Source organism: Tachysurus fulvidraco, chromosome 3 (genome assembly GCF_022655615.1).
Source record: "Tachysurus fulvidraco isolate hzauxx_2018 chromosome 3, HZAU_PFXX_2.0, whole genome shotgun sequence".
Taxonomy (NCBI): domain Eukaryota; kingdom Metazoa; phylum Chordata; class Actinopteri; order Siluriformes; family Bagridae; genus Tachysurus; species Tachysurus fulvidraco.
In genome coordinates, this window is record NC_062520.1 from 19696152 (window position 1) to 19710854 (window position 14703).

Consider the following 14703-nt stretch of genomic DNA (forward strand, 5'->3'; position numbering starts at 1 on the left):
ATCAAAGAAATGTAAAACTGTGGGCTGATATTTAGATTTTACTTAAGAATTAAATTGACTTGTTAAATAATATCATTATTAAAGCTTTAATCTGAGATGCAGCATGTACTCCTAACATGCTGAACAGCCGATGGGTATCTAGATAGTTTTCTTCACCAACTCGGTCTACTGTTGGAATGGCAATCAGTAGTGGGTAATTATATTATAAACATGTGTGTGTATGTAATGTGTATGATCAGGGATATGAAATATCTGTAGCCATTTTTGTGATGAAACGCTGTTTTTAATTAAAAGAAATAAAACAAAATGTACATTCACATGGCTACACATACAACATATAATACAAATCACCTGTAATGAACCAGTGCCTGGAGTTGAAGTATACTGCTGCTAATGACACACTTCCATGCATAAGTGAAAAAAATAAATTAGTTTTTTTATAATTCAGAAATTGGCAGAGGAAACAGTTCATTAAATATAGTCTTTCATTACTTCAGTCAAGCTGTTTCTATTTTTGATTCTGCATAAAATGCTATAGTAGGTTCATATCTGTGCCATTCTAAATGTTTTATGAGATGTACCAGAGATCCTGAGCTCTGATACCTTCATTAATACTTTTAGGTCTCAGGCAAAGCCTGCTAGTCAAAGGCCACCCACTCAGCAGCTCTTACGTAACTGAATACACAGATAATGGTTTAAGTACTCACAATATGTTAATTGTGTATCAAGCCAGGTAATTAATCAGAGGCATTAATGTAAAACAACTTGTATAACACATTCACTCTGGTAACTATGAAAAAAACTGTTGGAGACTGTACAGTTCCTCTGTAGGGCAAAGAGGATTTTTTTTTTCCGCCAGATTTTTGTCCTAGATAATTGCTAAGAAAATGACAGAGAAAACAATGTGTTTAGAAAAGCTATGTAAAAAAATAGAATCACTGTGCATACAATCAATGGGCATACATTTAGAGAGATTTCACATTTCTAGAAAGATTTGGTCTTATTCCCAAACTCTTGAACTTTTGGTCAATAAAGCAGATAAAAACATAAAATGTCAATACTACTCAACAGAAAATACTTGTCATCAGGTTTAAAAAAGTGATTTAAATTTCAGAACACTGCATTTTGGCAAAACAATGTCACTAATAAATACACAAGACCCATCAGTGCACTTTCCCTTTAAGCATATTCAGTCTTGGACATTTTGGGGATTCTGGGCAGTGATTGCAGATGACTGGTGTGAACTGTTCTGCTGTATGACCTCTTCTCCATCTTTTTTTGGTTTCATTGCCACCAGCACAAAATTTCGTGGTGAAAGTGCTGGATCAAACAATGGAATCAGATGGCTTTGAAAACCTGTGAATATTAATTTTCACATTATCTATAAAACTGCATTTATACCACTGAAGAAATTAATTCAGGTTGTTCAATGATTAGATGATAATCAACAATTATTATTGTAAACAATTATTTGAGTAAGTAATATACTGAACTAGTTAGCTAAAGCCCCTGTCTTCCCAAATGCTCACCTCTCTCCTGTAGAAAGAGCATTCTGTCGAGGAGGACCAGAGTCTCCACAACTGGAGCCAGCAACAAAGCAAGGCTGAAATATACCACCACTCTGCCCTGTTGCTCCAGCAGGCCTTCCACATTTACAGGGTCAAATGTCAGGTCAGCAGGCAAACCAACACGGGTGAGCCCCAGACGGGCATACCTATAAAAACAAGTAAGCAATAAGCTCTGTTGTCTCAGAGACAAAATATGATCGAATTTAACTGCACTCTTTACAAAAAAATTATCTTTAGCCTATGATTATTTTAGTAATTGCACAGGTTACTGGATTCGTTGTACAAATTTTGTGGTCAGTTTAATACATGCCAACTCTGAAGAACAATAAAATCCCTCCAAGGATGACGGTTGTAAAAGAACACTTTTGATATTGTCATTTTAGAACTGAAGTTGAAGCTCACTGAGTAAAAAAAGCTCAAGCTCACTGAGTAAAAAAAAGATTTCTTTCTAGCTTAGAAATAAAAAAATAATTAGAATGTGGGTGTGTAAACATTTCTAGTGCCTAGATCATAACTATTAGCTCCATGGGCCGGACTACAATGTCTAAAAGTGTGTTCTGACCAAAGCAGTTGAAGCAAACAGAATTTTTGATCACTTTTCATCGGTGCATTAGTTCTGCATGTTGTGTAGGAGCTGATCTAGCCTGAACTGATCTTGAAGAAAGGTTACAGAACAAAATCAATTCTGCTTGACTTACAAAATCCCATTAATTTTTAAAGATTTAAAGATGGAATGATACTGACTCTGCAAATGACAGCATATGGGCCTTTTTAATGGTCTGGATGCCTGCTCTGCGTAGCTGAGGCCTCTCTGCTCTGATGATGCTCTCCAGGGCAGCTCGGTAGCAGTGCGTTTTCAGCAACGAGCTCTCATCTCTCAACCTATGGAGATAGTCCTCGATTGCATGGCACGCTCCCTCACGAGCCTTATAAGATAGCTCATGTCCGGGCAACCGTCTCACCCAATCACTCATCGGGTAGCCATATTCTGCTTGTGACACTTCATTTGTGTTTTCAGACAGAGATGGGATGATGACTCCAGGAGGTGTAGGGTTCTCCTCGGTAGTGATTTTCATATAGCAGCAGGCTACAGAGGTGATTCCTTGAACATGGGGGCAGTTAGCAAAATGGCGAAGAAGAGTAGCACTAAGGTCACCGCAAGCATGAAGTCCAGTCAGTACAAAATCTGAACACACTGGTTCTTTAACACTAGAGCAGACCTCAGGATGCGTGGATGAATCCCATCCAAAACCAGTTTGTAGGTGAAATTCTGCCATAACAGTGTCTGACCGAGCTACACAGTCATTGCTTTCCTTTTCATGTTGTAGAAGAGCAGACCTAGCAGGATTCTCATCAACATAAGCTACCAAGCTGCAGTCCCCTGTGCACAAGTGCTGGCTTCCACAAACGAGCTCCGTTTCAAGCTCACGTTCCTTGTCTGATGTCATCGATACCCGCTGTCTCTTTTTACATGATCCTGCCGTGGCTGGGTAACTCTCACTGTTTTTCTCCCTTTCCCCCAACTGCTGAAGGAAAGACTCCCAGGTGTCTCTGGGGTTAATCCAGCCAACCACATGCCGGGGTACAGGATCAAGTGCTGTGTGACTGATGCCTGTCTGAAAAAGTGAAAAATTGCAAAAGCAGTTACTCAGTACTTTTTTCCCTTTGTTTAATTATAGATGAAACATAATGCGAAGGTTAAAACAATACTTTACGACTCTCTTTGGCCATTGTCGACAGGAGCTGTCCATCAAATTTAGAGGCCATGAAAACTAGATTGGGATCAGCCTCAACAGCAGTAACATTCAGGCCAAGTCCAAATGACAGAAAACGGGTCAAATGGCCCTATGATGGAATAAGACACTTACTAGTTCTCAACAGTCCAAAAGTATAACAGACTCAAAACAACAAATTATAAGGCTGCTTTCACACCTTATTTACTAATTTCTAGTACATAGTTTGTTTGTTTTTTGGAACATTTTATTCATGCTTTGTTTCACTTATAGGTAGGGTCTCCGTTGTTTGAGAAATGCTTCAGAAAACTGAGTCGGGACGACAAACTAAACAAAAACAAAACTAACGTGTAGCCAATGAGCAGAAAGGGGCGGCTCCTGTCAATATGGGCGGAGAGAGTGTTCAGTGAGCATGGGTGACATTAGCAGAAAGCGGTTTTAACATTGACATGGAGGATAAAAACAAAGAAAGAAGAAAGGCTTACGATAAGGCACGAAGTAGAACGTGTTAATATAGGATCAGCTTTCCAGCGCTGGAGAGAACTGAAGGAGCGGGAAATTGGCCGCATATTCACAGATCGGAGTTTCCTGAGTCAATAACTCCTGAGCTAAACGCTGTTACTACACAAATAACACCTATTTTCTATCGTAGTAATGTAGAGAGGCAGCTACAACCGTGTTTTGCTAGTAACAGCGTTTAGCTCAGGAGTTATTGACTCTGGAAACTCCAATCTGTGAATATGCGGCCAATTTTACTTAAGACACCGAGGCGCTGTTTTCCTTCTCGATAGGTGAGTAAGGTGGTTTTGCTTTGTTACAAGAACTAATATATGCCGTCCTTTGCATGATTATGCTTGTGTGTCATTTTGCTTGTTTGTTTATCTGTAATCATATTGTTCTTCCCTTCAGCTATGATAAAGACACATTTCTTTCCATTAGTTGCCTGGGTTACGTATGTATGTGTGGGCGGAGCTATCAATACAGGGATGGGACCCATTTGGGTTAGGGGCGTGTTTGTTTTGGTGATTTCAAATGTCAACATTGGCTTTCAAACAACAGAGACCCTACCTTTAATGTCGCACAAACACATTGGCTGTGATATATAGAACAACAGTGCAACTGTGAGTTTGATATTACTTTGATACAACAGTTTCTTAAACAAAAAAGTAAGTGGCAATTGAGATGCAATTGAAGAAGCAAATATTTTGTTCATTTTTGCTCTGTCAACAAAAATAATTTGTAAAGAAGCCACATGACAGAGGGACAGATTGATGTTAGCGCATTATTTCAAAGTAATAATTTATTGCTAGAATTGTAATTTTATGTAGCAAACACAAACAAATAATGATGAAACATCAAAATGTACGAATTGTATCATACTAAATGTCAGCACACAGATATTTCAGAGCTTGTCCAATCAAATTAGTGGACCAGAAATACTTGATGTATAAACTGGCAATAAATTTTAACTGCACCATAATGCTTTCAGATGAGGTTGTTCCTTGAGTCGTCATTAAATATGGAATGCTAGAGTTAAAAGTGAATATAGACTTGCTATACATTTTAATAGGAACTATATTATTTATATCTAATAATAATGTAGAATTTTTTATTCTGTCAATTCTTTTACTTTTATTATTCGTTATTTCCTTTATCATTAATTATGTTTACCTTCTGCTCTATGTTTATGTTCTGTAAAGCTGCTTTGAGACAATGTCTATTGTAAAAAGCACTATACAAATAAACTTGAATTGAATTGAACTATATCCTTCCTGGCAGCTCAGACCACCTGACAATTTCCTCTGACCTCTCTTATCAACAAGGTGCTGAACCACGCCTCAGATATTTGGTGAGCATCCACATTTTTTTTGAGTATAAACCAAAGTAAAGTTAACCAGAAAGTGATAGAAGATTTACCTGCCCAGACCCAACATCAACCACACTGCTACACTGAGTCTGGTCACACAGCTGTTTAACCAACTGAAATAAATTGGAGAAAAATAATTTTAGCTGTTCATTCAATAATAATGAATAAATAAAGACACATTATGAAATTACGTACCATGCCAAGCTTACGAATCTCATGTTGTTTCTTGGGTTTCACATGTTTGCGGAAGATATGGCCAAGCAGAGAGCTTTGACTGCTGTTCGAGGGAAATTCATCTAGCTTTACTGTGTCCTTGGACTGGTGGGCTGAAGACATCCGAGGAAATGCCAGTGTGTGAGCTGTGGCTCTTAGTGCCAGCAATGATAGCGGCCAGACAGAAGGGTAGCTTAAAAATATCAAAATGTTATGAAACACAATATTGCAGCAATAACATGTTTTAATGTGTTATTTTAGGGCTGAGTCGGAAGATACTACAAAAAAAGGTTTTATACTCAGTGATCATGGCATTAGAACTAATGGATAAAATCTATCTATAATATCTATTAATAGCTCTGCAGTGAAGTAATTAATGATGCTCAAGGCATTATGTAATGAGGTCTCATCCATAGCATAATTAAGAATGGTTTGGTTTAAAGAAAAATATTTTTAATAAAGAATGCATTTAGATATACAAAGGCATTTTAGGGGAAAAGAATAATCTATGAAATAATCCACCTTATCCACGAGAGACTCTAATTTGCATGTGTCTTCTCAATAAATTCTGAGGATATGTTACGGTCAGCATACGGACTCATGACATGACATTTTGTTCTGTGTAATCACCTTACACAGCTGTCAATTACAATCTGGGCAAGAAATAAATCAGGCCAGCCAATGTGCATGCATATGAGATATTAAGTGCTAGAAAGGAAAATAGTGAGTAGCACTAACACCACCGTATGTGGTTAGCGAGGACACACAAACCAAGTACACAATACTACCATCTTGTAACTGTGTGTATCTTTAAATGTTTGCACGGTTACAGAAATGCCTTGCATAGAAAGGATAGTTTGTATGCATTACAAAGTGATACAGGATGGACTGCGCATGCGCAATATCACTACTCATAAGAGTGCAGCAGCCTGACAATACACAATTCTCCAAAAATCCCATTGGTGGTGCTGTTGCACTTGTTCACACAGAAGTGCAGCATAACCTGGACCAGGCCGAAGTCTGTTAATGTGGATGCCAATACTGATGTCCCTAAACTGATGCCCCTTTTAGACAGGGACTACTACATCTGCCATATATGTGTACACCGGTTTATACCAGTTTATACTTACACCCTGTACCGGGGGTCTCTGTGAAGCAGCAGGTCTGCTACCTGAGGTGGTGATAAATCTCTCAAGGCTTTCTGCCATCCTTCAGGTAATGTTTCCCACAGATTCTCACTGAAAAACTCCTGAGAATAAATAATACAGTTAAACAATGTTCCAACATTTCAGGAATTATAAAGCTTAATCCCTGTAATACCAACATCCCACATAGCTCTAACACTGGAGCTACATTTAGAATGATTTTAATGAGACTATTATTATTATTATTATTATTATTATTATTATTATTATTAAGATTAAAAATTGCAAATTACAATAATGTAAGAGTCGGATATGTGTTTATATCTCGAGAGGAACAAGACAAGGCTCTTTGCTAAGACTTTCTGCTGCTGCTCTGAAAGTGTAACTGAAAACATTTTCTCCTCTCTTCTTCTTCTCTTGCTTTTTAATGAACAGAGTTTACATCAAGAATCTAGTTTAATATCCGAGCACCATAGCTCGAGTTGCTAAAACCACGGTTCAATACGATATAGTGACCTAGTGGCTCAATCATGTGCACTACATTGTGTGTAGAAGGCTATGCTTTATACGAGACATGTAGTGCACTATATCAAGAGTAAAGGCTTATTTGGGATTCGGCCTATAGAGAAGCCTGCCCTCCAACCCGGAAGTGTACTTTAGCCCGACTCGAGCACATGGAAAGAAAGGTACATTTAAAATAGCTAAATTTTAGCTATGTTTATTTTGTTGTAAAACATAAACATAGAGGTAAATCGTTTAGCAGAACAGAGCATGGGAGTTAAACACACAGAATACAATCGAAAGATTTGTTATCTAGAAACTTACCATTAGCTAATTTAGTTTTTTCTGTTTATACTTTGTTTATTTAACACTCTAACTTTATCTCTTTAAAACTAGCTAGTTAACTCTGGTTTATACAGGGCCAAGAACTAAAAACGTGTCGATGTTTCATTCAACTTTTACCAAAGTATTCGTTATGTAATTACTTATTGTCTATTAATTCAGCACTTATTGTGATAGAGTTCTGTTGTTCAGTTCTGATGTAACACCTGACACTTTTAAGGCTTTTAAGTTAACTTAGTTACAATATACAATATTTAGTCTAACAAGAAGAACAAAAATAGGTGTTTTACAAGATAAGTAAATGTTTTTAAGTGAGTGGTTAAAGAGAATAGATAGAGGCAGCATAAATAGAAAGCAGGTTAAAATAAACAAATGAATATACTTTTGGTAAAAGACAAGCGAGCAATACAACGACAATATATTAACGTTAACATGAACTACTTATTAACGTCTTATCAATATTGTACCGTTCTTTCTTTTCAAGATGCACAGGACGTCCATGTGCAAGGGCTAAATAAGCAGTTCTGCTAAGCATCACTGCTGGATATAACATCTCTACCCTGTAATGAACAGAACTTCTCAAAACATTGCAGTTATTCCTGTGGAATCTTGCTTTTTGTTCAACTATGTCCGAACTTACTCTTAACTTGAACTTCAGTGGCCCTGGCCATAACGAGAGCCAAGAGAAACCCAGCGGTAACGCCAGACACCAACAATTTCTTAGAAAGAGGCGCTACCTGGAGCATAAGGGGTTTCTGAATAACAAGCAAAACAAAAATAACACCCAAAAAGGAAAAGACAAAAGAGAGAAATTGCAAAAAGAAAGGAAAAGAAATGACCATGCACAACCCAGTGCTGTTTTCCCCAAATTTACTACTCTAAAGCCCGAATTGTCCACAAATCCCTCCAATACCATGCAGGCCCACCATGGAAACTCTGCAACCATCAAGGAATTTTCAGTGGCTTCAAAGTCAACATCTAAAGCAGGATCCAGTTCAGCATTGCTCAACCCGTTGAAATATGTCGCCCTTGACTGTGAGATGGTAGGGACAGGTCTCAAAGGTCATTGCAGTGAACTGGCCCGCTGCAGCATAGTCTCCTATGATGGGGATGTAATTTATGACAAATTCATCAAGCCGGTTAATCCAGTCACAGATCTTCGCACTCGGTGGAGTGGAATAAGATGGCATGATCTTCGTAAAGCAACACCCTTTGAACAAGCCCAGAGAGAGGTAAAGAAGTAAAGCTTTGTTATATTTTCTTGTTTCATAATTGGCAACATGCAGTGCATTTCTCCTAAATTGTTAAGCTGCAGAAAAGTAATTCTAAATAAATATTTGCTTACAGATTTTAAACATCCTCACTGGGAAAGTGGTTGTGGGCCATGCTATTCAGAATGATTTTAAGGTTTTGAAATATTCCCATCCTGTCCACTTATTGCGAGACACCTCACGGATTCCCATTCTGAATCAGAAAGCTGGTCTTCCTGAAAACCAACCTGCCTCCCTGAAGACCCTGACAAAGCTTCTGTTGAACAAGAAGATACAGGTTCGTCAGATATTAAATAAATAAACGGAATTACTGACCATTCTGTTTACATCAAATAATTTGCAAATGTTTGGGGAATAGTTATAATTAAATCACTTTCAGCTTCATGTGTGTTCAGATTTGCTACCTTTGCTACTATGTAGTGTTGCTAGTTTTCCATGTGCCACTTTTATCACTAGTTCATGCAGATGTTCTTATCCTAAGTCCAATTGAATGATGCAGTTTTAGCTAACCTGGAATGGTAAAACTCTTTATTCAGCTAAATGTATATATTTGATTTAAAAATTGCTTTTTTCCTATCTTTTGAGGCTTTAACTAAAAAAAACCCCTCTCTTTTGTCCTCAGACTGGAAAAAAGGGCCATTCTTCAGTAGAAGACGCAAAAGCCACCATGGAGCTATATAAAACAGTAGCAGTAGAATGGGAGAGGACTTTGGCTTCAAGAACTGCTTTATAAAGGAAAAAACTGCCAAGTGTTTTTCTTAATTAAAGTTAAATTTTTTAAAAATGAGTTTTAAGCTTTTAAACTGTCTACTTTTAATTATTTTAAAAAAAGTTGTATAACCAAATTTAAACATTTTTATGCTTCCACACTTTTCTGGCTTTTTCTGTTTTTTAATCCACATGTTGAATTTGTTATTTAAAAAACAAAACAAAAAAGTAAACTACAATGAGTAAAGATCTGTTGAGCATTGTTTTCAGTCAGCATTCAAGATTTGCTAAATCTCGTTGTGGAAAATACATTAATGCATGCATACAGTTGGTGTCTGGTTGTGGTTTGGGGGGGGTCAGGTATGGAAAAAGGTTGTTAGCACATCTGGAAATGGGGTGGTGGTGAGAAAGCAGGACTGCAACGTGTCGGATAGCATGTTTGGAAACGTCTGGGTGGGTTTGTCTCCACACCCTCTCTATCCGTTTTTTTTTTAAGACTTGGTTTGCATTTTTCTAGCTCTCATAAATTCTGCACAAGAGGAGTAAACTATATCCCAAGACTCTTCGGTCACCAATCCTTCAATGGATCATTCATGCAGCTCTTGTCCTCAAATCCTACTCATACATCACTTAGTCATTCATTCCATATCATGTATCACTGTCATTTCTGCTTTGATATTTGGATAACAGTTAGCTTGTGTAGAATGTGGTCGCTAAACTGTTCCTCACAGTTGGCAAATAGAATTCTGAGTCAGCTATTGACCATCTATTTTAAGAGGGTGGTCTCAAAGAAAAGGCTGTTCAGCATTTTTGTTTAACACACATTACACTAAATTGTAAGTTTTATTTGCCAGGCTGTTAAGAGGGAACAACTGGATCATATATTTAATATCACTGAGTTTGTGTAATGAATGTCTGAAGATTGTCTCATATTTCCTTTGGAGGAATCAAACGATTTTGCCTGGAAAACATCTGGGGCGAGGTGATGGCAGACACAACTGTGCATGTGGTATGCTAAAGCAAGGCACTTGATGGAAGTTCATACTTTCCTAGTAGTGGTTTGGAAACAGTGGGTGCTGATGGAAAGGTTACTTAACTGTACCTATTTTTATCTGTGCACTAATCCGAATGGTGTGCAGATGTGTGGCTTTGGTATCTGTCTGAAATTAACAAAAAATTTTACCTAATTAGTAATTTTGCAGATTGTTAGTATATGAATGCTAGATTTTGTTGTGTCCTAAATAATATAGTTTTTTAGCATTCATATGCACACCACTGGTAGGTTTGACAGTTACTTCAGAATTGATTTAAGGCTGTGTTTTGGTTTTAAATCTACGCTTTTTTTTATACCAAGTCTTTTAAGTTAATACTTTTCACCAACATACTGTATATAACAGAATTTCTACTTGGTGATGAGTCTTTCATCAAATACAGTGCAAGATGTACATTACAGTGGATGTCTTAATGGTAAATACTGATGTAAGATCATAATGTATATCCATGCATGATAGCATTGCATACAAAAAAAACCCAAAAACTTTAAAATCAATATTAAAATGGGGAGCTTGGTAATTTTATGGGGTTATTATAGTGTGGCAAATGGTTAACAATAAAAGATAATGAATGTCTATTATGAGTTACAGCAACTTAGCCACAACGTGGTCCAGAGCAGGGAAGGAGTTTCAAAATACAAAGTCTAAAAAATTTGCTTGACCTCAGCTGAAACAATCAGCACTGTGTTCCGAGCGGCTTGTGCAAGCAGCATCAGTGCAATAACTGTTCATCTGGAGTTAAACAAGGTTGTGTTTCCATGGCTAAGCAGCTGCCCAGAAGCCTAAAATCAACATGAACAATTCCAAATGTGAGCCAGAGTGGTGTAAATTATTGCCACTGATTTATTGGATAGAATTTCTTTGCTGTGATGTATACTCTAGTGCTTCACTCTGCAACAGTCTTTTGTACAAGTCTGGGTTTAATAGGTGCCTTTTAAACACACTACCTCAATGCATAATGCCAACTCCAACTCAACCCAAATATTAAAGGCAATCTCTCACTATAATGTATATTAAAAGACAATACAAACCTTTCAGTGAAAGTGAAATAAATAGTTTATCTACACAAGAAGTGATGTGTTTAAATTGTAGTAACAAAATGTGGTCATTTGTGTAAGAAGTCCCTCTTTTTCCATCTGCAGCAGTGAAACACTTTAGCAACAATAATTATAATCAATAATTAGGCAGTTGCATTTTCCATGGTCAGGGTGATGATGGATCTGGAACCTGTCCTAGAATCACTGTGTCAGGAATACACCCTGGATTTGATGCCAGTCCATCACAGCACACCATGCACAGATACTGTACACACCTAGGAGCAATCTACTCTAGACAATCCTGCATACATGCATGTTGTTGGGAAATGAAAGGAGACTGAATAACCCAGAGAAATCTCAGGTGTAAAACAACTAACTTTGCAAACTATCCCAAGATCTTAACCATGGACATTGTGCAGCTACTCTTGAACAGCAATTGCTTTCACTTCTTATGTATTCAGAAGCACTCTGCTTATACAGCTAGACGACTCCTTACTGAAAAATTACTCAACTTTTTCCAGAGTCAAAGTGTAGAGGTTGTGATCCCCTTAGAGTATGCACCTGGCTGCTTAGCCTGATTAAGGGCACTGCTGGCAAGGAAGCTTCCCTGTCCTGTTAGCCTTCCTGTCTAACACTGCTTAACCTATATGTTAAATTCCACTAGTGTCTGATATTCAGGCTGCAAGATTAAGGATACAAAGCTGTATTCACCCTCCTCCTTCTCTTTGGGATGACCCAGCTGCAGCCAGGAAGATTCGCCCTGCTGTCTCATTCATTCTGTTTGCTACTAGATACCTCAGTTCCTCTATTGCCACTGACATGAATCACGAATGGATTTCTTTTTTCCACATTTGTAGACATGAATCTCAAACGAGTCAGCAGCTGGGCATCAGGATGAATGTGAATTACATACAGATCATTGGATTATAGGCTTACCTAATGCCTGATGTCTGTTGATTTGGAACATTTTTTAATGCTTGGCAGGGTAGGTGGACAGGAAGATCTAGATGTGTACATGCTTCTCTCATGTAGATGTAATAGTCACGGTTTGTGTGTTTCTCTACATATGACTGATTTTCTCATGCATTTACCTGATGTTAAGGCATTGGCAGGATTTGAGACTACTTTATATTATATAAAGTAGTATAATATAGCTCTGCACACATAAATTATATAACGTTGTACTGGCAAGTCATTTTAAATAGCCCATGACAAATAAACAAAATTGCAAGGTGCTCTATTTTTCTGTTTGTTTGCTTGCTTGTTTTCTGTCATGGTCATGTTTTTGTAGCTCAACAGGAAACTTCAGACGTGCAGTTTTTAAAAAGGACTGCAATTAGCATGGTGGCACAAATGTTGGCGTTTCCACTTCACAGCTCCTGGGTCCCCAGGAGTTCTTCAGGCACAAAAGCAGTAAAACATCCCAGAATGCACAACACAGCAAACAAAGGGTGTACAGGGTGTACTCCTGCCTGACATGTCAAGAATCTGAGGCTATAGTGGGCACAGATTCAAGAAACACTAGGCAGTTGGTCACCTGTAGTTTTTCCAGTCTTTAACTGACCAGTTTTGGTAAGTATTTTGGATGTATTTGGTGATTGTTGTCATTTATGTGTATGTGTATTCCTTGTCAATCTGTGCATATGACAAATAAAATACTTTGAAATGGCAGAGATTTAAGTAGGAATATTTGTTTTGTTGTAATGTTGGGGCTTGGTTTTGTTTGTTTCCTTTTTCCAAAACGGTTTAATTTATTTTGGGTGATCTACAGGGGCCCTTAATATAATGAATGCTTGCTCAGAAGGATTTGCACTCTTTGTGCTTTTGCGGGATTGCCCCCTAATAATCTATGTTATTTGCATAGATTTGCTTATCTTTAAATTACTATTTAAATTTGTCAACTTTCACTTTTACTCCACTACACTTCCTAGATAAAATGTATACTTTTACTCCGATATATTTCCACTAAGCATCTTCCTTACTCGTTGTGTGCGACCCTAGATTGCATTATGCTCCGCACGCTCTATTCTAATGTTGCCAAAGGAGGAGGAAGCACAACTGAAACCGCCATGAAAGCACCTACAGGAGGACCTCACGTTATCGTAGACAACCACCCCAATGATAGTCCAAGAAGAAAACCACCTTCTTTTGAAGATGAACAGACACCTTTTCACTTTCAACTAATGACTGGCGTATTAGTAGCTGGTGGATATAGGTGGCCTGTGTGTGTGTGAGATGGTGACCTGGGGAGTAAGCCCTACAAATGCTCATACCACATGACCAAAATGTTCTTCCTACCAGCAGGTCTTTTTTTTTTTAAAGAAATGTTATTATTTATTTTTCATTTTTACCTGAAGTTCATACAAAAGTGAAATTTCTGTTTCTCTTTTTTCTTTGATGTCAGCTCTAAAAATATGCTGTTTATTTTTTTTAACTTAATAGAATTGTGCCTGAATAGTCCTGGAAAAGACTGTAATTTTGATCTGATGAGTGAGATTAAGAAGATATGGGAATCCCGAATATGCTTTATGCTTTCTGTAAGAAAGCCACAATAAAGTTCACAAAGTTCTAAAAAAAAAAAAAAAAATACTTTTACTTCAAATACTTAAGTTAAATATCAGAAAATTACTTTTGATACTTAAGTACAGTATCAGATACTTTAAGACTTTTACTTGAGGTAACTTACACTTCTACCAAAGTCTTTTTCTAGTAAGATACTTTTACTCAAGTATTGCTTTCTATACAACACTGACCCAGAGTAATGACCAGGTAATGACACGGGAGCTTCCAGACAGGTGTTTTACCGACATGTTCTTCTAAATAGATCATGTCTTGCGTGTAGTTATTTCCATTCCCGCAAGTGTGATAATGTGTCACGTGAGAAAGGCACTCACAAAAAGAAGAAAAATGCGGATGCAGGAATCCCAATGTATGAAGTGTACGGTCAGTTTTTTTTTTTACTTAACAACTTTACGTTAGATCGTTTAGTAATGACGAAGGTATCAGGTCAGTATCAGCAGAAATCCAATTCAATCCAATCCACTTCTGTCCGTCCTACTTTTCCCATAGAGAGAGAGAGAGAGAGAGAGAGAGAGAGAGAGAGAGAGAGAGAGAGAGAGAGAGAGTGTGTGTGTGTGTGTGTGAGAGAGAGAGAGAGAGAGAGAGAGAGAGAGAGAGAGAGAGAGAGATAGTGAGTGAGTGAGTGTGTGTGTGTGTGTGTGTGTGTGTGTGTGTGTGTGTGTGTGTGTGTGTGAGAGAGAGAGAGA

General features: G+C 37.7%; 2 protein-coding genes across 6 annotated transcripts; one reads left to right on the top strand and one right to left on the bottom strand.

Annotated features, from left to right (window-relative positions):
• Positions 1-250: 250 nt before the first annotated feature.
• mettl25b (methyltransferase like 25B) lies at positions 251-7053 on the bottom strand. Of its 2 annotated transcripts, XM_027149408.2 has the most exons (8): positions 6820-7053; positions 6512-6630; positions 5364-5574; positions 5219-5281; positions 3279-3413; positions 2313-3184; positions 1530-1714; positions 253-1356 (listed from the first exon to the last, which is right to left on the bottom strand). In XM_027149408.2, exons 1-8 carry the CDS (start codon positions 6919-6921, stop codon positions 1190-1192), a joined length of 1854 nt encoding a protein of 617 aa, XP_027005209.2. In that variant the 5' UTR covers positions 6922-7053; the 3' UTR covers positions 253-1189. The 2 variants fall into 2 exon arrangements, with proteins under 2 accessions (XP_047667665.1, XP_027005209.2); XM_047811709.1 differs by lacking the exon at positions 3279-3413 and having other exon boundaries at positions 251-1356.
• On the top strand, positions 6376-9427 carry isg20l2 (interferon stimulated exonuclease gene 20-like 2). Of its 4 annotated transcripts, none has more exons than XM_047811726.1 (4): positions 6376-6596; positions 7854-8601; positions 8717-8917; positions 9263-9427. In XM_047811726.1, the coding sequence occupies exons 2-4, from the start codon at positions 7996-7998 to the stop codon at positions 9371-9373; spliced, it is 918 nt and encodes a 305-aa protein (XP_047667682.1). In that variant the 5' UTR covers positions 6376-6596; positions 7854-7995; the 3' UTR covers positions 9374-9427. The 4 variants fall into 4 exon arrangements, with proteins under 4 accessions (XP_047667682.1, XP_047667680.1, XP_047667683.1 ...); XM_047811724.1 differs by lacking the exon at positions 6376-6596 and adding an exon at positions 7075-7212; XM_047811727.1 differs by lacking the exon at positions 6376-6596 and adding an exon at positions 7228-7273.
• Positions 9428-14703: the final 5276 nt, after the last annotated feature.

Bases quoted from the DNA above. Each gene is read 5' to 3' on its own strand.
- mettl25b (XM_027149408.2), bottom strand. From the start codon at position 6,921: ATGTTTTCAGTTACACTTTCAGAGCAGCAGCAGAAAGTCTTAGCAAAG. The intron at 1,715-2,312 runs GTCAGTATCATT...TTGTTTTTATAG, and splicing joins CATATGCTGTCATTTGCAGA to GTATGCCCGTCTGGGGCTCA. The intron at 1,357-1,529 runs GTGAGCATTTGG...TAATATTCACAG, and splicing joins GCTCTTTCTACAGGAGAGAG to GTTTTCAAAGCCATCTGATT.
- isg20l2 (XM_047811726.1), top strand. From the start codon at position 7,996: ATGTCCGAACTTACTCTTAACTTGAACTTCAGTGGCCCTGGCCATAAC. The intron at 8,602-8,716 runs GTAAAGAAGTAA...ATTTGCTTACAG, and splicing joins TTGAACAAGCCCAGAGAGAG to ATTTTAAACATCCTCACTGG. The intron at 8,918-9,262 runs GTTCGTCAGATA...TTTTGTCCTCAG, and splicing joins TGTTGAACAAGAAGATACAG to ACTGGAAAAAAGGGCCATTC.